The following is a 26,939-nucleotide window of genomic DNA, read 5'->3' as shown; positions in this document are numbered from 1 at the left end:
TCTTGCCATATGCATTACATAAATTATTACTTGCAAAATTTTATATACCGTACTATGAATGTTTAATTTGTATGTTTTATCTCTAACTAGACACCAACATCTCAAATATTTAACCGACTTGGTCAATAATTACAATCACAGAATTTTAACACACATGATTTTAAATACTGATAGTCATATACAAATTTTCAGTGCCACAGTGACCCATAACAATTATTTGAGGCCAATCAAAACATTGCAACATGGCCAAACTGAATACTTATGTGTATCTGACATAATTTGAGGTATCTTAAACATACTACTTTGATTGTTAGCATTTCTTTAGCACCCTGTATCTGTCTGTTCAATTATGTTGGCTTTGTTTTTAAAACAGACCTGTTATCTTTTCATTTCTCATCAAACCCACTGTCTTGTTGTTAGGTCCCATCACCTCTCCCCGATCATTAAAAGGTTTCTTTTCTAAGAGCTGTGTTTTCAACCTTGCAGTGCTTTAAAACCTGTCGTCCACACAGGACCTTCAGCCATATCTCTGTTATAAAGTCTGAGGTGGCCCACAAGACCTTACATGATCATTCCTCTCCACCACCTGACTTCATCTTCCATTACTCTCTGGTCCCTCTTTTCTAGTCACAGTAATCGGCTTTGTTCCTCTGCTACAAATTTGGGGTTCACAACCTGTGCCCTAAGTCACATCCTTCCACCAATCTTCAACTACAATCCAATTAAAAGAGTCAAGCTCAGAGTTGAAATCAGAAGGAGAGATTTATTCAGCATGGCTACATGGATTTGGGGGATTCACTAGCTCGCGCGCACGCTCTCTGTCTCTGTCTCTGTCTCTCTGTGTGTGTGTTTACGCAGTACTTTCCACTTTTTAACATACAATTCCCCTTTAAACTGCATAGTGTATCACCTGCTTTCTTCACTCCTACACAAACTCGTTGTTCAGGGGTGTGGGTTGGGAGGTTAGTCTGCAGCAGCACCATTTTATCCCAGGAGTGCCATACAGTGACTAGTACACTCAAGACCCTGAGTAAGTACTAAAAATATATTTGAAATTAGATTTTCTTTCTGGTTTATGGAGTGCAAATTTCTTAGTTTCTGTATTGGGGAAATGCTAAAAAATAGTGCATGAGGCCTAGATCATGTAGCCTCACTGGTTAACAGAGCTGAGTTGGAAGTCACAAAGTTAAAAGTGTCCAGGTATTAATGGTTTCTTGGGTTGTTGGAAGAAAGGAGAGAGGCTAAGTCTCCTTCCCTGGACAGTGTTTCAAACTTCAAACCTTGTTTGTGACCTGTGAGCTTATTACCACCCTCAAGCTGCTTAACAAGGACCTTGCCCTTCCCTCGGCAGCTTCAGTGCCCTTACTTAGGTGGTCAGGTTGTGCCTAAACTTTATGCCCTCACCCCACCCCCAAACCCCCCGGGCCAGAATATCCATGTAGCAGGTAACAGGTGCTGAGACTACCTATTCCGTACGCCCGTTTGTTCAGCAAGGTGCTGAAGGGGTAGTAGGACGGTCGCGGACAGGCAGTGCCTCAGACACCCGGGCGAGGACCCGCGCGCGTCCGTCGATCGGTTTCGGGGGGCCGGGGGCCTGAGGTCTGCACCTGGCGCACGCACGCGCACTACACCCAGCATGAGGGTCGCGGCCCTGATCAGGTAATGAGGGGCAGGTCCATCTCCGTCCTCCCCCCGGGAGAGGCTAGGTCCTGACTCGGCCGCTGCAGGCACCTCGGGAATGGAACCTCGGTGAGCCGCGTGGGCGGGCCGGCGCCCGGGACACCGGAAGAGGCGGGACTACCTGCAGCTCGGGCCCACTGGCCCTGGCATGCGCGCTTCCTCTCTGGCGTCCTTGGCGGAGCTGAACGGCGCTGGTAGCGGGGGCCTCCTCAGCGGTGGGCGCATGCTCACACCTGTTGGACTTTCCATCGCTCTGAACTCCGAGTGCCGCTGTTAACCTCGCTGACTTGTTACCCGTTTTTATCCTCTATAGTTTCCTCCAGTCTTAGAGATCTTTCCCAGGCTATCACTAGCCTGACACCGCCTCTGAAATCTACCCCATTCTCATCTCCTACCCCACGTCCCCAGTTTGGCAGAGATGGCCTTAGGATCCCTAAATGGCTTGAGATTGCTTTGCTCATACGTATTAAACACCTACCTGGGAACAACCTACCCACAAGAGATATATTCCCTCAGGGTGGAGTTGCAACTGTGCTAGTTTAGGCTAGATGTTATTGAGCGTGTGTTGGATACAAAGAATTGGTCATACTGACCTTGGGCAACCTAAGTCATATTGTAAAAGTCGTTTGAAATCCATAGTAACTTACTTAGAAGTCTAGATAGGGTAGCTGATAAGCAAAAGGAGCCGGATCTGCACAGTTTCTATACCTGAAAACGATAAGGGAAATACTAGCAATGTTAGAGACAAAGTTTAAAGCCCTTAAATACTTTGAACTTGAGATTTAGACCCCTTAAGTGAAGAGTTAGTTCCATTGCATTGTTTCAGTCTTTTTCTGAAAGCACAATGAAGCATACATAAACATTCTTGTTTAATGCCCTAGGTAACTGATGCTAGTTGACAATGTTTTATAAGACTCATAAGAAGCATATTTATAAGAGGCATATTTCAGTGCCTCTGTAGTGACAGGAAAAAAGCCAGTTCTGTTAATTCCATGCCTTTTTAAGGAAACTATACTATAATGCCACTGTAATTTAATACATTTTCCCATAAAGCGAACAATGAAGTTTTAACCATCATGATTATTTGGTGAAGAGATAACAGGTAAAAGTAGGTCAGGGAGCTAGTGATTGGAATTTAGTTCACAAAAAGCTCAACTTAGTGATAGAACAAGTGAAACTGGAGACGAGGAAGTATCAGTGTGGTCTGTTTCTCAAATACTCAGTAGCAAGTGTATTTGAGTTTGGAAATAAATAATTTACTGAATAATGAAGTGCTATTTGAAAAAATTTCCCACATTTTTAAGAACTATATGTTAGGAGACAAGAATCCAGAGAGTAAATATACCTATTTTATTGTATATATATTTATATTGTGTATAACATGTAAATTGTGTATAACATGTAAATATACATTTAAGCTTCATTGTGATAAATCTGTTGGCATTGTGGTATGTGTATGCATGTATTTGGATGTGTATGTGCAACAATTGGTTGGGCATAAGTGTACTTCAGGACAAAATGAAACACATTCTTACATATTATTAGATCAAGGGCTTAAATACATCCCGGAATTTCACTGTTGAATGTAAGCTTGAAGATTATCTAGGCAGGATATTTTAAATGTATACTGAAGCATTAAGCCCAAATACATGTAACTAAGCTTGTTCCTAGATTTGGAAACTAAAAATCTGTTCTGCAGGACTGTTCAAATGGCACAGTGTGCCCAGGTATTTATGGGAGATTGCTTTTAGGACCCTCAGGGATACCCAAATCTTCAGTTACAAAGTTCTCGGTATAAAATGATATGTAGAGCCGGGTGGTGGTGGCACACGCCTTTAATTCCAGCACTCAGGAGGCAGAGGCTGGTAGATCTTTGTGAGTTTGAGGCCAGCCTGGTCTACAGTGAGTTCCAGGACAGCTAGGGCTGTTACACAGAGAATTCTGTCTCCAAAAACCAAGCCAAATGAAATAAAATGATATGTAGAACCTATATTCATCCTCCCACCATATGCCTTGAGCTATCTTTAGATGACATGATACCTGTAGAACATAATGCTATGTTTATAGCTGTTACATTGCACCTTTTAGTGAATTAACAAATAATCTACACGTTCAGTACAGGTGTCTGTCCCTAAAACATTTTTGATTTACAATTAGCTGGATTCATAGATGTGAAACCCATTGCTATGAGGGTTGACAGAGGGGCTGACTGACCTTAGCTACTTTATGGAGTTGTAAGAGGAGAGTAAAGTTGTTGGCATTCATAAGATTCTTTGCCCTTGAAAACTATTTGTTCTTTGAGTACTTGTTTTCTGCAGCACACAGCTTGGAAAATTCTTTGAAACCATATTTAAAGAGTTGACATATTTTAAACCATAAAGCTAAGTAGAGATTGTGACTGTTCACCCATGAATCTTCAATATATTTTACAACTTTGTTGTTTGTTTCTTGTCTGGGGGAAATAGTAATAGGATCTGAAAGACCTACTTAGGAACATATCTGAAAAGGAGGATCCTGGGCTTTATAATACGCTTCATTGCCCTTTGCATTCTCTTCCTCTTGAGGAATCCTACAATGAAATTGTCTAGGTAATGATGACCAAAGGACTGATTATACTAATGTTTGACTATTGATGTGTGTTAGCATTTGGATTTTCGTTGTGTAGAATTTAGAATCAAACATATCAAGGTCTATGATACAGTTGGACTGGGATTTTTAATATCATACTTTTGATGAGTATTGGTAGCCAGTAGTTAGTTTTCATATAGTTGGAACAGATTAAATAATGTTTTACTTTATTTTATGTTTATGAGTGTTTTGTATATATGTACATCTGCACACCACTTGCTGACTTGGTGCTTATGGGAGCCATAATAGTATTGGATCCCATGGAACTGGAGTTACAGATAGTTGTAAGCATCCATATGGGTACCTAGAGTTGAAGCCAGGTCTTCTGAAAGAACAACCAGTGCTCTTCACCACTGAACCTTCTCTTTACCCCTTAGATTTTTTCTTTAATTAAGGACTTTCATCCAAGAAATATATGGAATAAGCATTTAGCTAGAATATCATTTTGAATAATTTATTATGTACATATTGCTTTTTATCTTACATAAAACTGTCACAAATATACTTTGTTTAGGACGTCTGTATTGTAGATACATATAATTTCATAAGTTTCTAGAAGTAGCAGCGTTAGAAATTCAGATTCATGTGCTCAGTTTTCTTCCTATTTACAAATATATGTTTTATACTATAATTGTGAAATGGTCCATCATGGAGTCTGAAAAGCAAAGTAATTATGTGATCGATTTTGATGTCCAGTGATTCTGTGTTTAATGACAATCAGGAGCCTGACATTCATACCTTTCTCTCCACTGACTTGTTTTTCAGTGGTGGGAAGGACAGCTGTTACAACATGATGCAGTGTATTGCTGCAGGGCATCACATTGTTGCTTTAGCAAATCTGAGACCAGATGAAAACCAAGGTAAGTATATGACTTTTTTTTTTGGACCATTCTCTAAATGGCTGCAGCTCAACTTTATTATTGTGTTTGGTAAGAAACAATCTGATGCCTCATAGGTTCTTAGTTTACAATATATGTATGCCACCACTCAAAAGATGCCCTTAGCTCTCTTAGATATAACGAAGCATGTAAGGCTTCCCTTTGTACTCTCCGATAGCTCATGAGCCTCTTGAGAGAAGATGTAGTATCTTAGACTTTCCTAAGAATGCTCGTCAGCTCTTGGAAGTGCTGTACCTGTAGTAGGTGTTTATTGGCAGACTAGTGAGTACTGGACTCAGTTAAATTAGCCAGTTTACTTATGGTGGATATTTGAATAATTCTGAAACTGATGTGGGAAGATGGAAATTGGGAGTATTTTATAGGAAGAAAGGAAACGAGCTTACAAAGGACATGTGGGTAAATTTATACTTTAGGATTTGAGACTGGGCTCTGGTGATGAGTGAGCTAGGGTTATAGAAGTAAGGTTTTTCTGAGAAGCGCTCTCCAGTTCTCTGAAGGTGATAGGACTATGCTGTAGCCTTTTTTGTGAAGCAGCAAAACCCCCTTACAGACTGCTGTTACCAAAGGAGAGACCCCATCTGTCCCTTGCCTCAGGTTGGGCAAGTGAGTCTTTTTATCTGTCTTTAGAATTCTTAGTACTAAAAAAGTGTATGTTCATAGGATGTGTAATGCACATATGAAGTAATTTCCCTCTCTTGAATTTCTGTCTTATGTCCAGCTTTCAACCTGGGCTATTTATTGTGGAAAAGATCATTGTTGTATAATCTTCCATGTATCCATTTTGCTGGGAGAACAGTAAAATGACAAGCAAGTATATCTTTTAAGTTACACTTATTAATAGAATGGAAAGATTTATTAGAACATTGGTAGTAATGAAAAATGCATTTAGAATATTATGAATTAAAAACCTGGGGATATCAACTTATGCTGTGTAATTGGTGCAGAAGAGAATAGATTGTTGTGGATCAACAATGGACAGGGTTTGGTAATATTGATTTAAAGTCAGCAGGATGTTGGAACTGTTGAGTGAGTCACCGAATGATTTAAAAAAAAAAACTCTTTAAATGCTCTGAAAGGAACCTCACTGAGGAACGCGTGGCTCCATTGAAGAGCAAAGCTGGCTATAATGTATTTGCAACATATCATGTTTTTCACAGTATTGGTTTGCAGTAGATACCCTGGGAAAGAATTTTTTTTCCTGTCAATGAGGATAATGTGCAGTTGTCAGAACCACCCCTTTAAGTCTGGAGTAGGAGCTTTGGTGGTATGTTAATTGAAGTGCTTTAGGCAACAGTGGAGACGTGGTTTTGTTTGCTCTCACACGGTTGCTGCTGTGTGGCTCCCACTCATGAGGTTGTTGTGGTAAGGACTACATGGAGCCCTAACGAACATATATTGTGTTTTGAAGCCATTACAATGTTTAGTAGCTGTACCAATTTCAGGATGTTTCTTGCTATGAAGCTTGTTTTGTGTAATAAATCGATTTGACCAATATCCTTTAGTAAAAATACATTAAAGACTCACTCTAACTTGGTAGGATGGAAGAGTGAAAAGGTTTAGAGTGATTTGACTAAATCTCTCTTTCATACTGAGTGAGGAGTAGACTTAGAGTAATGTGTGAGTATTGTTTTGTAGGAAGCCAGGCAGCTGAGGGCATCAGAAATCTGATGAGCCCAAATGAGATGGCATATGATGATACTACTGATTGTTGAAAAACATTTACATGGTTATTCATTCCTTTTAATAGAACATTTCCACACTTGAAAACATACATGTACATATGTGTCTGTCAAAACTACTTTGTAGTCTATTATTTGTAGCTTAACATATTGTAAACATGATATTTAGATAGTATTTAAAATCTAAACACAAAATAAAATAAAAATGTAATTAGAATAAAGCATGAAGTCATAGAAACCATACTACTTGGGGATTTTGTTGGAAGCATGGTGGCTACTTGAAATTCCTACTACCTAGCCAGGTGGTGGTGGCGCACGCCTTTAATCCCAGCACTCAGGAGGCAGAGCCAGGCGGATCTCTGTGAGTTCGAGGCCAGCCTGGGCTACCAAGTGAGTTCCAGGAAAGGCTCAAAGCTACACAGAGAAACCCTGTCTCAAAAAACCAAAAAAAAAAAAAAATATTGTAAACAGTTTCAATGGCACTAAATATTAGTCTCAGTATCATTTCCCCTAGATCTTCTCGGTATGAACTGTAAATGGTATGAGAATCTTTTGAAGAGGTAGTTCATACTCTGTCCTTTTATTAGAGGAACTGAAAGCATATTAGTCTATGAAAATCTTCAACAGACACATCTACTTAGACTTATTTACATACATGCTTTTAAAATGTATTTGATGTAAAATCCTTCTCCCCCGTGTTGTAAACATTAATATCTTATGGGATTTGTATTCTGGAGAATACACTTTAGAAAGTGCATCAAAGACTGCATATCACTTTATTATATGACTATAATATAGTTTTAATCTATTATAAATAATGCTATAATGAATGCTACCCATAATGATATGTGTGGAATCTTGAGACAACTGGTAATTATATCATGGATTAGATTCAATTTTCATGTTTCCATATATATATTGGTAACTGCTCTAACAAATATTGAATTTAGATGTATATGTTTTGTTGATATATTGATTATAAAACATACCAAGTATATCTAAATTTTTCTGCCAAGTACATATTACTTACTAGACCAGTATTTATTTAAGAAAAGTTTTTATTAAAAGTCTAAATGATTTTTTGAATAACCTGAATGATTTTAATAAACTTACGTAATATAATTTCTAACTGAGTAAACTAATTAAAAATTTATTGAATACATTACTCTTATCTTTAAATGTTGTATATAATTTTAAAAATATAAATGTAATCCTGTTAATAATTAGAAACACAGATGATTAGAGATGAAGTGAACTTAATTTAGCTATAGACAAATGTTCAATGCTTATATATTACTTCACTTATAAATGCAGTGAGATATGGTAAGTTTTTAAGCTTAGTGTTGACTTCTTCAAGTGGTAAAAGTTACTTCTTAAAACTCGTTTGTTTTTTATTCTGTCTTACCAATTATTTCTATTTAACTATTACAGTGGATTCAGACGAACTTGATAGCTACATGTATCAGACAGTGGGTCACCATGCCATTGATCTGTATGCAGAAGCAATGGCTCTTCCCTTGTACCGCAGGACCATAAGAGGAAGGAGTTTGGAGACAGGAAAAATGTATACCACATGTGAAGGTGATGAAGTTGAAGATCTCTATGAACTCTTGAAACTTGTTAAGGTATGCACAGTGACTGTACTTTTTGAACTTTGTAACTTTCATTTATTGAGTTATTTAATATTAAATACTTTGAAGATATTCTTTGAAAGGATATTTTATCTTTTGGGTAGAAGTTAACAAAAAATTTGTTAGTATGTCTTTATATTAGACTATGGAAAAATAAGATTTTGGATATAGATTTGCATTTAAGCTTGTCACATGATTTTTTTTCAATATTTTTTATTTTATGTCTATGTGTGTTTTGCCTGCATATATGTATGTGTACCATGTTCATACCTGGTACCTACAAAGGCCAGAAAAGGGAAATAGATTTGCTGAAACTAGAGTTACAAATGGTTGTAAACCTTCATGTGGGTGCTAGGTACCAGCGCTTTTAACTGCTTAGTCCTCTTTCCAGCCCCCTTGTCAAATGATATTTCTTTTTCTTCGGAGTATTTAAACATAATTATTGAATCTTTTTTCTTCAACAGATTTCATTTTGAATTCCTATTAAACAAATCAATGAGTTCTGTTTCTTTATTAGATTACACTGTCTAGTTGCAAGAATAAGAGAAGGAGCTGACAAACAACATGGTTGATGTTGAAGAGTATTGGGGAAGGAGTGATGCAGTGCCAAGGTGGTAGCAACTGATAGCATGAGATAGCCAGGGAATGTGTGGACTGTGTGTACCTCAGTGAGACCTCTCAGACAATGTTAAGGTTAGATAGACCCGAGACCAGAAGGTAGGAAGTCAGATGCTGAGCTCTGAATAAATTTGGCAGGATTATGAATGAAATATGCCATTGTATGTATTATTTTGTTGTCCATCATTCCTTCATGATTAGTTCCAGCACACAGAATTTTGGAGAGAAATGTAGGCTCATCTGTCTAGTAGATACTACTGTCAGTGAATGTTGAAGGAGATTATATTGAACAGTCATCATTGTATTCTCATTGATAATCAACTACTTGAGGACAGTCGGTATTCTTCCCAAATATAAATGTTTATTCTGTCACTATACATAGTCAGTTCACATAAGGCGTACTGATGGGGAACTTAAGTTAGTGTGTACTGAATATCTCAATATTTTTACAGGGGAAAGAAAAAAGTTCCGTCCTTCCCTGCACCATTGCTTCTTCACTCTGTAGAAAAGTTCAGCCCTTTCCCAAGTTTTGTAATGAGCATTTTCTAATTGCAACTATAGGATATTAGTCAAAGCTTTATATTGATTAACAGTTTTGATTAAGAAAAATACGGGTACCTAAATACATTTAAAGTATCTCAATTAAAACAGTTCCTATTTTGTATGTCAGAGCATTTTTATCTTAAAAAGAAGCACAGGGAATGGTCGATTTGCAGCTTGCTATTTAGTTGGCTAACATATGAAGTGGATACTTTGCAGAGACTGTCATTGGACGCTGCATGCACATTATAACTACTGTGATTGCCAAACAAGGAGGAAGGAAATGACTTTTGCTCCCAGTGGTTGTCTCTCCAGAGAGATGCAGCTAGCATTGTTCACTTGGAGATGTAAAAACAGAATGTAGATCTTATATTTTCACATTTGTTTTTCAGAATATACTGAAATTAGGTATTAACATATCAGTATAAATCAATATTACAAAATGGTGGAACTTGCTCTAGAAATAATTGGGTTGCTTAAAAATCACAAATGTGGTAACTTTGAAGAAATCCTTTGATAATAACAGCCATCCAGGAAAGGGAATGATAATAAATTACTAATCAGTTTAATTAAAAGTGAGCAGATTAGTAGTAATTAAGAAGAAATCCCCTTTCTCTTCATGCTGTCTTTGGAGAAATGGATGCTTTGCCATTATCTTGATAGTAACCGTCAATTATGACATAAATTAATGCTAATGTTAAATCTTGACAACTTCTGCTTTGGAATTTCATACATGATAATTATAACTATAGTTGAAAGAGATGTTATCAAGTTGTCTGGGACTAAATAGTTCCTTCTTTTCCTGTGTAAAAATATTAATTTTACTATAGGATATTTTAAAGACATGAATATCAGAAATATATTACTTTTATGAAAGAAATTGTATAGCTAAGCTTTTAAAGTTAAATCCATTTGTGAAACCCTGGTACAAAGATTCCAGTAGAGGTCTCATATATTCTAATGAATAATTGAGTAATTATGGAAAAAAAAACTAACTTAGAAAGGCTATAATTTTCAAGTTTGTCTCAACTCGTTCTAAGCAGAAGAACTGCACTTGAAGTTTTTGAATGTGAATGCAGTATTGAGCCACCAGAACTTATGTTTATTTAAACTGTTCATTCCTAACAGGTTATACTCTTATAAGTGTTACATCTGTCTTTGGTTTTTATAATTTTTCCCCATTCAAACATGAGAGCCAGATTTTGTCTAGGGTGGGCTCCACTTTTCAAATAATTCAATTTATTTAAGTAGCAAAGTCTTAGAATTATAAAGTTCAGGAAGTTTAGAATTACAAGTTTCTTGTTTTGTTGAAGTTGGGAAAACTAACAGAAATGTAACAGTCCATCATATCTCTTCAATTGTTGGGTAGCTGTGAGTCTGATACACATATCTGAAGCTGTTTGTGAAATACTTGGTTTTTTTCCTGTCTTTTATATTCTAGTATTGAAGTGTAACTGGGATGCTTTTCTAGTTTAATATGGTGTGACTTTCCTTTTCTGAAACCAGTAATTTATGAATTGTGTGTAAGTTTCTTTATTAAAGCATGTTAAAAGATACAAATTAGCATCATTGTTTCTATAGAATCATGTTTAAGGATCAATATATTTTCTTTTCTCTACTGATTTGGTGTTGTTTCTTTCTAGATCTGAGGTTTCTTCCCAATATCCCCATTTCAGTGGAATGTTTCTTTAATAAGATATTTCCAAATGGGAGATCCTTTCAAATTCTTACACTTTGAAAATGTTTGGATTTTGCCCCCGAGTTTTCACTGATCATTAACAAATGCTTTCCTGTAACTCTTCTATAATTGCCTAGTGATAGGATATCTCTTGAAAGCTTGTCCCTGGTGGATGACAACCTAAATGACAACCTATATATCTAGCCCATTTACAATATGACATTCTGGCTGTATTGACTGGACCAGGAATGGTTTGGTCCTAACAGAATAGAGCCAGTGGTAACTGGGAAAAGGTAAGTTCTTCCACTTGCCTGGAGAGATGTTGACTGTAGGATGTAGATATTTAATAGCCCTTTGCCGTTTACTTTTTTTAATTTTGAAAGAGAAATGTTTAATGTCAATTATAACAGAAAAAAATGGCACAACCAGAGGACTTACAGTGTAAGGAAGGCTCTGGGAAGTCCTCTTTTGATACTTGTTTGATAATTTTTTTCTTCTCGATTTTCTTCATGTTCTTTTTTCATCCCTGGTAATGCCTGGTCAGAAATTACACTTTGTAGAATGAAACTTTATCTAACTTCTATTTTTCCAAATATTTTTCATGTCTGTGTCATTTGTAAGGACAAGATGTTCCTTGGTGGATTAGAATGGGCTTGAATTCCTAGTCCTGTCTGTATGTCCTGTGTGTGTGTACACCCATGTGGAGGGCAGAGGTTGATATTAGGTGTTTTTCTTAATGGTTTCTCCACCTTATTTTTTGACATGGAATCTCTGAATTGTCCTGGAGGTCACTAATTGGACAGAATACAGTATACCTGGCCATTGAGCCCCAATAATCTTCCTTTTTCTGGGTCCCCAGCACTAGAAATACAAACAAGTTACTGTATCTCTTTTTGTCTTGTTTTGTTTTTGTTTTTGTTTTTGTTTTTACCTAGATGCTGAACATCTGAACTCAGGTATAGCTTAGGTCTCATGCTTACTAGGAAGCATCTTACCTGCTGAGCCATGCTCTAGCTCCATGTCTTTTTGTTCTTATATATTGTTTATATATTGTCTTGTCTATATATTCTTTGACAGTGCATTTGTAATCTCTTTTATTTTGGGATTGAGTTTTTTAAAGCAGTTTGTCTCCAATAGCTAAGAACTTTCTTTATTTATTGATATTTCTTTTTCCATATGGATGCTTTTCTTTTTCTATAGTAGTGACATCACCTCCATGATTCCTAAAACATGAGTAAAAGATTTTAAATATTATCTGTTGCTCCCTCAACTACGACTGTTTACTTTGGATCTCTCCTATTGTATAAGAATAAGAGAAAAGTTGATTGTGAATATGTTGGTTTCAGTTTTTCCAGACTTATGGCTGGAACTTGTGAAGCTTGAGTTAATGATAGTGTGGCCTCACCTGGCTCCTTCTTGCCTTGTTCTCTTCCAGGCAACAGTAGATTGTGCATTCTTTGCTGATTAATCAGTTATCATTCTTTTATCTTCTTTTTGTCTCAAGCAAGAAGTTGAGATATTCTGGCTCTGATAGCTCCCTCTTGTTCTTGTTTTTGAAAGATAGTACCTTTGTGTCATTTTAATAGAATTTCAGCATCCAGAACCCCATATTATCTTCATTCTAATGGAACATAGTTAACGTGCTTCTGTAACTTGAACATTCAGTTTCAGTCTTCCTCTTCTGACTATTGACACTTCTCATGGGCAAATTCCTTAGTGTACATGTATAAGTTAAGTATGGTATGAGTAATTGCTTTTTTTTATTCTTGAAAATGGAATATCTATTGTTGAAAGAAGGCTAATAAATCAATGTTTTAGTTTTGTTTTGTAAAATACAATACAAAACCATAATATCTTCACCTTTGTTTTTAGAGAATGTCAGTTGCTGTGTTACATTCTCTGAGAATATATTTATTACAGGGGAGAGAAAGTCCTAGCCAATCACTTTTTTTTCTTTTTATTGAAAAAAGATTTTTTCATACAATATATTCTGATTATGTTTTCTTCTCCCCAGTTTGCCTGATACCCTTCCTACCTCCCCTCCTATCCGAATCCATACCCTTTTTGTCTCTTCTTAAAAGATAAACAGGCATCCAAAGAATAGTAATAAAATAAAATAAAATGAAATGAAAACAAAGAAATCAGAATAAGACAAAACAAACAGAAGAAAAAGAGCCAAAGAAAAAAGAAAAAGCATGAGAAACACATGTAGACAAAGAGACACTTGATAGCACACACAGGAATCCCACAAAACCACAAAACTGGAAGCCATAATATATACACTAAGTACCTGTAAAGAAAAACAATGCCCTGACAAAACCTTATGAGACAAAGAACCTCCAAAGATGCCATTGAGTTCCTTTGGTGTTTGCCATCTACTGCTTGGCATGGGGCCTGCCCTTAAGAGTGGTTTGTATACCTGGTGAGAGAACTATTTTTTCATTTATGGTGGTTATCAGTTGGAAATAGCTTCTAGGTTAAGGATGAATGCTTTTGTCCAAAACTTCTCTCAGTGCTGGGATTCCATGTGGCACTGGCCCTGTGCGTGCTGCCACAGTTCTCTGAGTTCCTATGTGCATCAGTCCTGCTGTGTTTAGAAAGCCTTGTTTGTTTTCTGGGTGTCCTCCATTCCCTCTGACTCTTATGATCCTTCCCCCTTCTCTTCATCAGGATTTCCTGAGCCCTGAGGAGAGGAGTTGACTAGAGGCATTTCATTTAAGACAACTGAATGTTCGTGTCTCTTACTCTGCATATCATCTAGCTGTGGAGCCCTAATTAGTTCTTATCTATCACAGGAGGAAGCTTTTATTTTTAAATTATTTTAGTGATTTATTTATTTTATTCTATGTGCATTGGTGTTTTACTTGCATGTATGTCTGTGTGAGGGTGTGGGATCCACTGGAACCAAAGTTACAGAGCAGTGAGCTGCCATTGACCCCACAGCCTTGAGTTTGCAATCTGAGATCTTCATAATTAATTCATGATTCTTTGACTTTATTATCCTGTAGGCATAGTGAACTTAGCAAGTTTCTGTAAGAACATTTCAGTTTTTATATTACCTTCTTAGGAATTTTACCTCATTACTCACATCAAAACCTGAGTCCCACTACCAAACTTGACTTTTTCTTAGCTTCCCCTTTACCTCAGCTGCTACCACTAATTCGATCTCTGCAACCTGTTGCTAATACTTGGATGAAGTATAAATCTGACCCTTTGACTTCATTCTTGCTATGGCTGTGTGTCCATCATATGTAGCAGCCTGCTAATGAGTCATTCACCCATGCTCCATTTAGCTGTAGCAAAGTGAAGGTGCCTGCTATTAAGAAGCATGACCAAAAAAAGTCCCTGCAGTTCTATTAGTCTGATGCTGTAATTCCTATATAAGCCTCTAGGTTCAAATTATAACCAGTAGCCACTTTAATTTCAATTTTTAAAAAAATTCCACAGTCTCTGGCCTTTTTTTAAAATTATTATTATTATTATTATTTCTTTATTCTCCTGAAGAACTTCATCTTCATTCTTTGTGAAATTTGTAATTTTCCTTATTCTTGTGTCTCTCATGGCAACTTGTCTGTTCTTTTTTCGAGATAGGGTTTCTCTGTGTAGCTTTGCGCCTTTCCTGGGACTCACTTGGTAGTCCAGGCTGGCCTCGAACTCACAGAGATCCACCTGGCTCTGCCTCCCGAGTGCTGGGATTAAAGGCGTGCGCCACCACCGCCCGGCAACTTGTCTGTTCTTTAATTGTGCCCTTGAACATGTGACTGAGATCATTTACATGGCCAGACTGGCTGTTGGACTGTGAGACCTTCAGCACCATGTGCAATGCTCACTCTTCCATTTTTGTATCCTAAGTGCCTAGGAAGGGTTTTATTAATATTTATTACATTTATACATTTATAATAATTTATTACAATTAATAATTGTTGAAAAGGGTATATAAGTAAAAAAATTATCAATTTTTTTTTTATTTCATGATTTATCTAATGCAGGAACACCATGATATTGTTTCATTATGTGATGTTTTTTGTTGTCCCGTGATAATTTTTTGTTGTCCATAAACTTAAGGGACTTGGGCATTATGGTGAAAGTTTGTAAAATAAGGCATCCTAGTATTGGCAGTACAATTATTATCTGTACTGAGAGTGATTTCCAGCTGCAGAATATATTATACAAATGCTGAGCAGACACTTCTTCACAATATCTTTATTATGTGTTAGGAAACCTGCTCATAGTTAAAAACTACTTTGTGAGTCTTTTCACTTTAGATCTTGGGAGGAAATAGTCTAGAATCTTATGTGGCTTTGAGGTGAATCCTGAGTATTTAAGTGGAAGAAAAGTATAATATGACTGCTGCAAGATTTGTAGGGAGGACCCAGACAGTGTGGATTAAACAGGCCCATAGCCCTATACAGATTACTCCTGGCTCATCAGCACTGCACAGCTTGTCTCAAGCCTTGTCAGTCCCCAAGATATTGGACATTAAGCCTGGTCCCTTGGCACAATGAATGAGTATCCTGTATTGACTCTGGTCTCTAAACAGGAAGTGTTGGCATTGTAGCTGGCCAGTGTCATTTCACTCCCAGGTGCAGTGCTATTAAGGCTGGCTGTACAGTATTTGGCCTTTTAAGATGGTAAATTTGGACATGTGTAAGGAAATACATGATGATGAATCTCTTTAGGAAATAGATGTTGGATGATATTTTTCAGTTGATAGAGCTGCCTCACCTTATGACAGGATCAGACTTTTCCTTTTTCTTTATTTTCACCCCACCTCCTCCTCTGTATAGTCCTGGCTGTCCTGGAATCCACTCTGTAGATCAGGCAGGCCTCAAACTCAGAGATCCACTTTCCTCTGCCTCCTGGGTGCTGGGATTAAAGGTGTGCAGCACCACTGCCTGGTTTAGACTTTTTGTCTGTAGGTTTTTCCTAAAGTTATAAAACAAGACTCCTTCATTTTGACAAGTTCATTGTGTCTCCTCAGCTGTGGACTGTCTCCACTTGGTATTGCTTACAGTGTCTATATATTGTTGTGAACCCCACCTAAATATATTTTATGTCTTTTCCTCATCCAGTGACCCTCTTGGAATTTACCAATTGACTTTATTCCTTGTATTTCTTTCTTTATGCTTTCCAGTCTCCGGAATCTCTGTTCCATTGACTTTTTTCCTGAATGTATAACCATTTATTTTCAAAGAAACCTTTTGTGGCACTCTGCTTCTGGAATTGTGTCATCTAGGATGCTAAATTTCTGTTTCAGTCCTCTAGTCTTTTTTTCCACATGTAGTTTATCCTGTCAGTGTCATGTTCGCAATTAAATAAGAACACATTACTGAGATGGATAAGAGTTCTTTAGTCTTTTATTGCTGTCCTTGCATTCCTTTTCAAGTACAGGACTTCATTGTTGTCACACAACATAATCATAGATACTATAAATACCTTTCTTAAAAAAAAAACCAAACTGGTTTTGATGTATGTTTATGTGTGGGGGTTATGTTCATACAAGTGAAAGTTTCCATGAAGGCCGGTGGAGTTGGATCTATCTGCAACTGGAGTTATAAGTGGGTTGTGAGCTGCTCAACTTTGTATCTGTGTGCTGAACTAAGGTCTTCTGCAAAGCAGTAGTCACTCCAGCCCTTAAAATAATTGTTTGATGATAGCTTTTGTTTTAAAATTTAAGAACATTATCAGAAAAAGATAATAAAGTAGTTATAAGAAAGCAGTGATATATTGAGTACTTTTTTTTTTTTAACAAGAGATGATTTAATAAAGGCTTTGTTCTATGTTGACATGTGAAGATATGGAGTAATCAAAGGAAATTGCCATTGATTTTTTTCCCTAGAGTTTCCATTGGATACACATGTGGGATAACTAGATCATAGAATAGTTCTACATACATTTTATTTTATTTTTTTGTATTTGTGCTTTGGCATTGAACCCAGAGCTGTATGCATGTGTGGTGGTTTATCCCCAGCTCTCTTTCACATTTATTTTGAGATATGGCTTTATCAAGTTGCCCAGGCTAGCCTTTAATTCACATTGTGATCTTGGCAGACTTTGAATTTGCAACTCTCCTGCATCAGTCTCATAAGTATCTAAGATTATATAGACGGGCACTACTAGGGCTAGCTAATTTAAATTTTTGAGTAAATTCTATATTTTTTTCACAATGGCTATACTCATTTCCATTTTTACCAATGATGTATGAGAGTTCTATTTTTTCTATAGCCTCACCTCAATTTTTAGTAATAGCTGTTTTGACTTGGGTATGATATGTAGTTTTAATTTACATTTCTCTCATAGTTAATATATTGAACATTTTTTTCATAGAGTTGTTAACCATTTTTTTATTTCTTTTGAGAAGTATTCTGAATAGGTTTTTAAGTTGAATTATTTAGGTGATCCTTTTATGAGTTTCTGCTGTACACAAGCTAGTAATCCCTTGTCAAGTGATCTCTTACACAGTTTCACTTGTTCTGGCTCTTGTTTTACATCATTGTTGCTTATTTTGCTGTGGAGAGGCCTTACACTATACTGTAATTCTATTAGTCTATTGCTTTTGGTATTAAAAAATTAAACAGAATAGCCTTTAATAATGTCTTTAGTATCTCACTGTGTTCTTGTCTAGTGGTTTCCTGGTTGCTTTACTTAGACTTGGATGCTTGATCCATTTTGAGTTGTTTATTGTCCATGATGAGAGATGAAGGTCAAGTTCATCTCTGTGTGGCTTTTCCATACCCCCCACCACCACCATTTATTGAAGAAGCTGTTCATTATTTCTCCAGTATGTGTTTGTGGTACCTTAGGTAAGAATCAAGCTGTATAGATGAATGGAATTATTTCTTAGCTCTTTGTTCTCTTCTACAGGCTTGTTGTTTTAACGATACTACCAAAGTGTTTGAGTTACTGTGGTTATGCATTGTGTCTTGAAATCAAGTACTAGGATGTGTCCACTTTTGACTGTCTTGTTAGATTGCTTTAGTTGTCCAAGTTAATAAGTGCTTTCATATGAAGTTGAGGAAATTTTTTCAGTTTTCTGAATACCATTGGAAATTTCATGAGAATGTCATTTACTCGATTAATTTGCTTTACCTAGTATGAACATTTTTAAAATTTATTTTTATAATTCATGTTTATGAGAGTTCCTTTCATTGATTGTGTGTATATGCTTAAAATTTATTCTTTCAGCATTTTATAAGGTTCATTGTAAAGGTCTTTTGCTTCCTTGATTAAATTTACTGCTTAAGTATTTGTTACAGCTTTTTTGAATAAATTTCATTCATTATGTCTTTCTTGGCAATCTTATTGTATCAAAATGGTAGTGTTTTATATATTGATGTTTGTATCTTGTAACATGATGAATTTATTAGTTTGGACAAATTTTCTGGTAGAAACTTTTTTTCTTTATACAATATTATGCCATTTGCAGATAATAATTTCCCTTTTCATTTGTGTGTCTTTTTATTTGTTATCTCTTTCTCTTTCTTAGTTGACTGGCTACCTGTTTCAGTACTATATTTAATATGTACATGCATATAATACTACGTGTATTTATGTGTATGCAGCTACGGTGTTTGTATCTGTATATATATATGTATGTATATATATATGTATATATATATATATGTGTGTGTGTGTGTGTGTGTGTGTGTGTGTGTGTATTTCTTACTGTTAACAAGTTCTTATAGTCAAGATTAAAATCCACTACTCTGAAGGGGTTGCCCAAGGAATGACAGACAGTTATAGAGTTGCAAGTTAACTTCAGAGTCACCTGGTTTAGCAATGTTAATGCAAGTAACAGATTAGAGAAATGCTATTCCATAGGTAAGTTCAAATTGCAAATGAAGATTTTTGGTTAGCTGGAAAGTTATGTGGGTAGTAACCAGGCAAATAGCAATCACAGAAATGAAGGATGTACATTGAAGGGAGTTAATAAAGCTCTTTGATGGTGTGTCAGTAGTGACAAGAAGTCTATATAAGGTGTATGTTAAAGACACAGTCCCATAGCTAACTTACACAGCTTTTACTGGATAATATTCATAATCAAAGTCAATTATATAGCCATATATTATAAATATTGTGCCCTTAAATTTTATGACATTCTGTTTTCTCCTTAATCTTGGGCAGCATGGTTTACAATCTGCTTTATACCATTCTGGATTCATTTACTGAAGTTAATGTTAATAAATTTTTATCTTGATAGTTCTTTTAATTGAATATTTAACAATCTCTTATTAAAACTTTATGAAATATACATCACCTAAAATGTTTTGTCTTTGTTTCTTAAAAATAAATAGTATGGCCGGGCGGTGGTGGCGCACGCCTTTAATCCCAGCACTCGGGAGGCAGAGGCAGGCGGATCTCTGTGAGTTCGAGGCCAGCCTGGTCTCCAAAGCGAGTTCTAGGAAAGGCGCAAAGCTACACAGAGAAACCCTGTCTTGAAAAACCAAAATAAATAAATAAATAAATAAATAAATAAATAAATAAATAAATAAATAAATAAATAAATAAAATAAATAAATAAATAGTATAAATTCCCAAAAAGATGCAGTGCGTGATAATAATGTATTTTATCATAATAACATACCATGTAGATACACGGTTCATAATAACATACCATGTAGACACACGGTTCAAATCACTGTTGTGCTTACATATAAAAGTTATTCACGCCGGGCGTTGGTGGCGCACGCCTTTAATCCCAGCACTCGGGAGGCAGAGCCAGGCGGATCTCTGTGAGTTCGAGGCCAGCCTGGGCTACCAAGTGAGCTCCAGGAAAGGCGCAAAGCTACACAGAGAAACCCTATCTCGAAAAACCAAAAAAAAAAAAAAAAAAAAAAAAAAAAGTTATTCACAGTTAAATCAAGCAAAATAAGGAGTCACAGGTTTTGTAGCCCTTGGGCATCATAGCAGATCGAACCTGGCTTTCAGCCTATAAGGGAATTGCTGCCTTTGTGCAGTGTTTGTGAAGTCTCTCCCATAGTTTACTACTGTCCATAATTTATTCTACAAACTCTCGTGAAGCTTGGTTTTCTTTAATGTGTCTAATCACATTTCTCTCTTCAGTAAAAATCATCTTTGCTACTGTGATGGTTAGGATCCCTGCAAAACAACTTCTGATTATCTTTTATCTCTAGCTATACTCCCAAAATGGAATTTCTGTTCCTCCTATTGTTTGTTTATGATTGTAAGTAACTTCAAAATTTGAAGTTGTAGTATATTTACTTCTTATGAGACTCAACAGAAGTTCTGGACTAGAATATATATTATATTGAACTCTGTTCATCTTGAATTCCATCATTTTGTCTGCAAAATGTGGATCCTTCTTTCCTTCTGTTTTTCTGCTTTGAGAACATATGTAAATACCTCTTTAGTTTTTTTTTTTTTTGTTGTTGTTATTTTATGTATATAGATGTTTTGCCTCCATATATGTCCTTGTACAGTGTGTTTGTGAAGTACCTGTGGAGGCCATATGACAGAGTTGGATCCTCTAGAATTATCATCACAGATGGTTGTAAGCTGCCATGTGGATGCTAGGAATTGAACCACAGTCCTCTGAAGAGTAGTCAGGGTTCTTAACCACTGAGTCATCTCTCCAGCCCCATGCTGCCTCCTGAGGTTTCTAAAGCAAAGATGCTAGATTAATCAGGTTTCACGGTCCCTTATCCTTTCACCTTTTTGTCGGTCTCAGGTCTTTTTTCTCTTTTATTCCTTAATTCCCAAAATAATCTATTCAAGTTCTATAAAGTCCTTTGATTTCGTTACATACAGAGTTCCATTGGAATAGTAATGTTAAATAGCTGTTGTTAGTAATACCAAGAAAAACTTAAGTACTGTTACATTTAGTAATAACTTATGCACAGGAGAAAAGAATGATAGTTATGGGCAAGAACTTTTACTAAGGACATATTTATACTATAGTTTTGAGTGAATTTATCCTTATTCATTCTTTGCCTAAGGGTTTTGTCCCTCCTGAGTCTTCTTTAGTTTCTTCCAGTATGTAGTTAATCTTTCTAAAAACTTCTAAATTTCCTATCAAGTGTCCTATGTGAGTGAACTTATGATTGGACTATTTTCACAGGAGATATGGTGGGTTGAACCCAAAGATGGAAAAGGTCATAATTTAATGCTTTTTTACATTGAACTTTATTTTGCCATATTCTTTTAGAGCAATTTTTTTGGATTTTCTTAGGCCTCATCCAAGTGCTTCTGACTTTGAAAGACCATAAAACCTGAGCTTGATCACAGACATCTAATAAGAATTGAATTAGTGGGCTTCAGTGTAGGACAGTGTGATTCATTAAGGTAGGGTTTTCCAAATCTGAAAGGTAAGAGTAAACATTATGTGGACTTTTGTATGTATAATTTGTAGGGAGTGAGTTCTATGTTCTTATCTTAGGTCTAATTGTAGTCAGTTCTTTTTAAAAGTATAAAGCCAAGTTTTTAACCATTAATTTAGGGAAATCTTGCAACCTAGGACTATCATGACACTTTAATTGAAAACCAGTAGGGCTCTGATTATGTGTCTCATGTTCTGCTCTGTATCTGGTGATAGAGTCATTGTAAGGATGGAACAGATAAAGATGCTGTGGATATGTCTAGAAACCATTATGATCTCACAAAGAAAAGATTAAACAGTGGTATTTTAGGTATGGAATAATAAGGACTACCAAACATAATTTTGGCTAAGACCTCTAGTCCCAATATTTGGGAGACTGTGGTAAGGAAGGTCACATAAGTCTGAGGTGAACATGAGCCTCAAAATTACAAACAAACAAAAGAAGTGATGTGTTGTGGATATCATTCTGTATGTTGTGAATGTGTTGCTCTGATTTGGTTAATAAATAAAACAGTGATTGGCCAGTAGCCAGGCAGGAAGTATAGAATAGACGGGATAAACAGAGAAGATAATTCTGGGAAGAGGAAGGCTCAGTCAGGAGTCACCAGCCAGACACAGAGGAAGCAAGATGTAAAAGTACCAGTAAGCCACAAGCCACATGCCAACTTATAGATGAATAAAAATGGGTTAATTTAAGATACAAGAACTAGATAATAAGAAGCCTGTCACGGCCATACAGTTTATAAATAATATAAGTCTCTGTGTGTTTACTTGGGTCTGAGCGGCTGCAGGAGGGGTGGACGTAGGAAAACTCCAATTACAGTGATGGTGCTGAGGCCTGTGGAAGGAGTTCCTAGCTTGGGGACCTGGTTGTTAGGAAGTAGCCCTATGGCTTTATATATTGGAGGCTGAGGAACAGCAATATAAAAGACATCACTCCTGACCTCCCCAATTGTTGTTTTTCCTTTCTAAGCTTATGTATATTGTTTATGTTGCTTTTGTGAATGGTTATTGTATTATACCATTTTTCATCATTATTTACATGAATAACATATTCTTTCTGTTCATTAATAACTTTTAGCTAGAATTGCCTGTTTTTCAGCTTTGGGCACTCCTCCACATCCATTGTAATGTCCTAATTGTGAGAAATACTTAACAGTTTTTGTTGTATGTTTACCCTAAGAATGTTCTTAATGATTTTCATCAATCACATAGTCAATTCTATCACAAATAAAGGGTGGAATTTCTCTTAGGACTTTCTGTTTGTAAACATTTTGCCTTGCTATAATTGTTGAGTACCTTTATTATATTAGCTCTGTAAATCATGCAGATCTCTTTCCCTTTGTATCATGTATTGAAAAATCCATACTTTTATCCCTACAAACTTTCTAATGTATATTCTGATTTATCCATACATTATCTCAGTGGGGCATATTATCTTTAGTTTGCAGATATTTAAACAGAGATACAGGTTAAGTAATTTGTCCGTAGTTATACAGCTAAAAAGTGGTAAAAACATGTCTCAGTTAGGATTTCTATTGCTGTGAAGAGACACTATGACTATGGCAACTCTTACAAAGAAAAACATTTAATGGGGTAGCTTACAATTTCAGAGATTTAGTATAATTATCATCATGATAGGATATGGCAGTGTGCAGGCAGACATGGTGCTGTAGAAGGAGCTAATACTCAGGCAAAAGAAAGTGAACTAAAATACTGGGAATGGCTTGAGCACATAGGACACCACAAAGCCCACTCCCACAGTGACATACTTTTTCCAACAAGGCCATACCTACTCCAACAAAGCTATCCCTCCTAACATTGCCACTCTCTATGAGCTTATAGGGACCAGTTATAGGCTTGTAGTAATATAATGCAAAATGCATTTAGACCAACTTCAAAAGTCCCCATAGTCTATAACAGTCTCAACAATGTTTTAAAATCCAAAGTTCAAAGTCTCTTCTGAGACTTATGCAATCTCTTAACTATAATCCCCTATAAAATCAAAATACAGATCACATACTTCCAACATATGATGGCACAAGATATAAATTACTATTCTGAAATGTAGGGAAGCAAACATAATGAGGAAATACTGGACCAAAGCAAGACCAAAAACCAGCTGGGCAAACTCCAAACTGAATTTCCATGTCTGATGTCAAAGTGCTTTTCAGATCTCAAACTCCTTTTATCTTTGTTTACTGCAACATACTTCTTTCTCTTAGGCTGCCTCCACTCCCTGTTGGCAGCTTTCCTTGGCAGGTATCCTACAGCTCTGGCATTTTGGAGTCTCCAACATTTTAGAGTCTCCAAGCAATCCAGGTTTCAAATTCACAGCTTTATGAATGGCCTCTCTAGGCCTGCATTCAGGGACACCCCTGACACATGCCTGGTCTTAACGGCTTTCCTTAGTCATGGAGGCAAATTCCATAACCTGTTTCTTCTATTCTTAACTCTAAAGCCAAAACCATGTGGCCAAAGCTGCCAAGTTCAGCTGCTTGCTGGGGCTGGAACATGGCTCCTCTTTTTCCTTTACATCTTCACCAGCTTTCTGTTTTTGATAGTCACCTTCACTGCCTAAGCTTGGCTGTCCTTGAATTTGCTCTGTAGACCAGGTTGGCCTCAGACTCAGAGATCTGCTAGCCTCTGCCTTCTGAGTGCTGGGATTACAGGAATGCACCACCATACTGGGCTCTAAACTTTTCCTAAATTCCTTTCTGTTGGAAATTGAGCTAGGTGGGATCTTGCCCTGAGGTCACCACTCCCTTTATTCCATTTCTTAATCTGTTTATCTCCTTGAACACAGGATTTATCTCCTCTCCACCTCCTGGTGCTCCTTTTCTCCTCAGCTTGCTCCTTTTCATTATAAATCTTTATAAGTATGAACACTGGTAACAACAGGACAGAGTCTATACTAGGCTTTTTTGAGATTTCCTCTGCCAATGGCATTAATCCGAATCTCTTTACTTTAGTCTAAGGCAGATTCTTTGGACAAGGACAAAAATCAGCCACCTTTTTTCATCAAAGTATGACAAGAAAGACCTCTAGGTAACAAACTAATGTTCTTCCCAACTGAAACCTCTTGAGCCAGCCCCCACACAGTTCAAATCATTCTTAGTACCATTGTCTTCCATGATCCTGCTAGCGTGGCCCATTAAGCAGTGCTTAAAGCGTCCCACTCCTTTCTTAACCCAAAGTACCAAAGTCCAAATTCCTTCAAACAAATATGGTCTGTTGGGGGATATTGCTTTAATGTGTGTTACTTTTGTTTATTCTGTATTTGTTTAACTCTGTGAAGCTGTGTTACTGTGCCTGTCTAAAACACCTGATGGCCTAATAAAGAGCTCAACAGGATAGCGAGGCGGGAGAAAGGATAGGTAGAGCTGGCAGGCAAAAAGAATTAATAGAAGGAGAAATCTGGAAGAGGAGAGATCTAGGAGTGAGAGGAGGAGGACATCAGGGGCCAGCCACCCAGCTACGTAACCAGCAACGGAGTAAGAAAGAAAGGAATACAAAAATAGAGAAAGGTAGCAAAAGACAGATGGGTTGATTTAAAGTTAAGAAAAGCTGGCAAGCAATAAGCCAAGCTAAGACGGAGAATTTATAATTAAGAATAAGCCTCTGTGTGTGATTTATTTGGGAGCTGGGTGGCAGGCCCCCCAAAAGAGCAAAAACAAACAACAACAATGGTCAGGCCTCTCTCAGTAATACCCCAGTCCCTAGTTCCACTTCTGTCTTAGTTAAGATTTCTGTTGCTGTGAAGAGACACTGTGACTGTGGCAACTCTTACAAAGAAAAACATTTAATGGGTGGCTTACATTTCAGAGATTTAGTTCATTATCATCACTGTGGGACATGATAGCATGAAGGCATACAAGGTGCTGTAGAAGGAGCTGAGATTCCTACATCTTGGCCTGCAGGCAACTGGAAGTGACCTGAAGCACTGTGCATTACTTGAGCATATATGAGACCTCAAAGTCCCATCCCCCCTCCACACACACACACACACACACACACACACACACACACACACACACACACACTTCCTCCAATAAGGCCATACCTGTAGATGTAACCAACCGTCTTATTAAATAAGAAACATAGAAACAATGTAAAAGAGAAAGCCGAGAGGTCAGAGCTCAGAGCTAAAATCTCACCCTTCAGCCTGCGGTGTCCCAGCTTCCCGAAAGAGACCTATTTCCTGTCTGTTCATCTATTTATAGTATTTTGTTCTGCCTTCTCATTGGTTGTAAACCCAAACACGTGACTGCCTCGTCACTGTCTGAATGTACAGCCCCCTAGGTCTTAAAGGCATATGTCTCCAATGCTGGCTGTATCCCTGAACACACAGAGATCTATGGGATTAAAGGCGTGTGCCACCACCGCCACACTCTTGCTATGGCTCTAATAGCTCTGACCCCCGGGCAACTTTATTTATTAACATACAATCAAAATCACATTTCAGTACAATTAGATTACCACCACACATACCTACTCCAACAAAGCCACACCTCCTAATAGTGCCACTCTCCATGAGTTTATGAGGGGCAGTTACATTCAGAATACCACAGCATATGTCTGAACTTGCATTAGAATATATTTATATCAATATGTGTACAATGTAAGCCAACATGCCCTATAGATTGACAGTGAGGAAGAGGGCAGTTGTATGCCTTGGTAACAGGTACATAAGGTACTTCATTCAGTTATCACTATAATCTGTGTGTGTTTGATCTCGTTAGGCTCTCAGAATAACTTTGATTCTGACTCCTCAAAAAGATTTTGTAAGGACTAATCTGGGACTGGTGTGCTGATTCAAGATAAGATATATACAGAATTTGAGGAAAAGGATATGAACCTTTACAGTAGCTCCAATAGATAATTTTATATATTCATTTAATCTATTAATAAAATTTTAATTTTATGTATTGGGTTTTCCAGTAATTTTATTTATATTTTATTTTATTATGTTCCAAAAAATGTATTTTTAAATCTTTACATTTATTTTATTTTATGTTTATTTATTTGTGTGTGTGTGTGTGTGTGTGTGTGTGTGTGTGTATGTGTGTGTGCCATAGTACACTTGTGCAGATCAGAGGCAATGGATAGAAGTCAGTGTTTTACTTCTACCATATGGATTCCAGGATTCAAACTCATTTGTCTGATCTGGCAGCAGGCTTCTTTTCCTGATTGTTATTTTTACATTTTACAAAACTGTGCCAGTTATGGTGGCGCTAACCAGTAGGTTAT

The 26,939-nt window shown here is 36.8% G+C and overlaps 1 protein-coding gene across 2 annotated transcripts in view; it reads left to right on the top strand.

The window, feature by feature from the left end:
* Positions 1-1,542: 1,542 nt before the first annotated feature.
* Dph6 (diphthamine biosynthesis 6) overlaps positions 1,543-26,939 on the top strand; it is a 122,739-nt gene continuing 97,342 nt past the window's right edge. Inside the window, exons 1-3 of one of the 2 annotated variants that reach the window (XM_006983854.4) lie at positions 1,543-1,659; positions 5,074-5,168; positions 8,318-8,511. In XM_006983854.4, the coding sequence (XP_006983916.1) occupies positions 1,637-1,659; positions 5,074-5,168; positions 8,318-8,511 (312 nt within the window). In that variant the 5' untranslated portion in view covers positions 1,543-1,636. Of the gene's footprint in view, positions 1,660-1,848; positions 4,269-5,073; positions 5,169-8,317; positions 8,512-26,939 lie in introns of those variants that run through there. The other variant, XM_076570317.1, reaches the window with a different exon arrangement.

This window comes from Peromyscus maniculatus, chromosome 4 (genome assembly GCF_049852395.1).
Source record: "Peromyscus maniculatus bairdii isolate BWxNUB_F1_BW_parent chromosome 4, HU_Pman_BW_mat_3.1, whole genome shotgun sequence".
Taxonomy (NCBI): Eukaryota; Metazoa; Chordata; class Mammalia; order Rodentia; family Cricetidae; genus Peromyscus; species Peromyscus maniculatus.
Note: the sequence above shows the minus strand (reverse complement) of the source record. Positions and strands in the feature narration are given on the sequence as shown.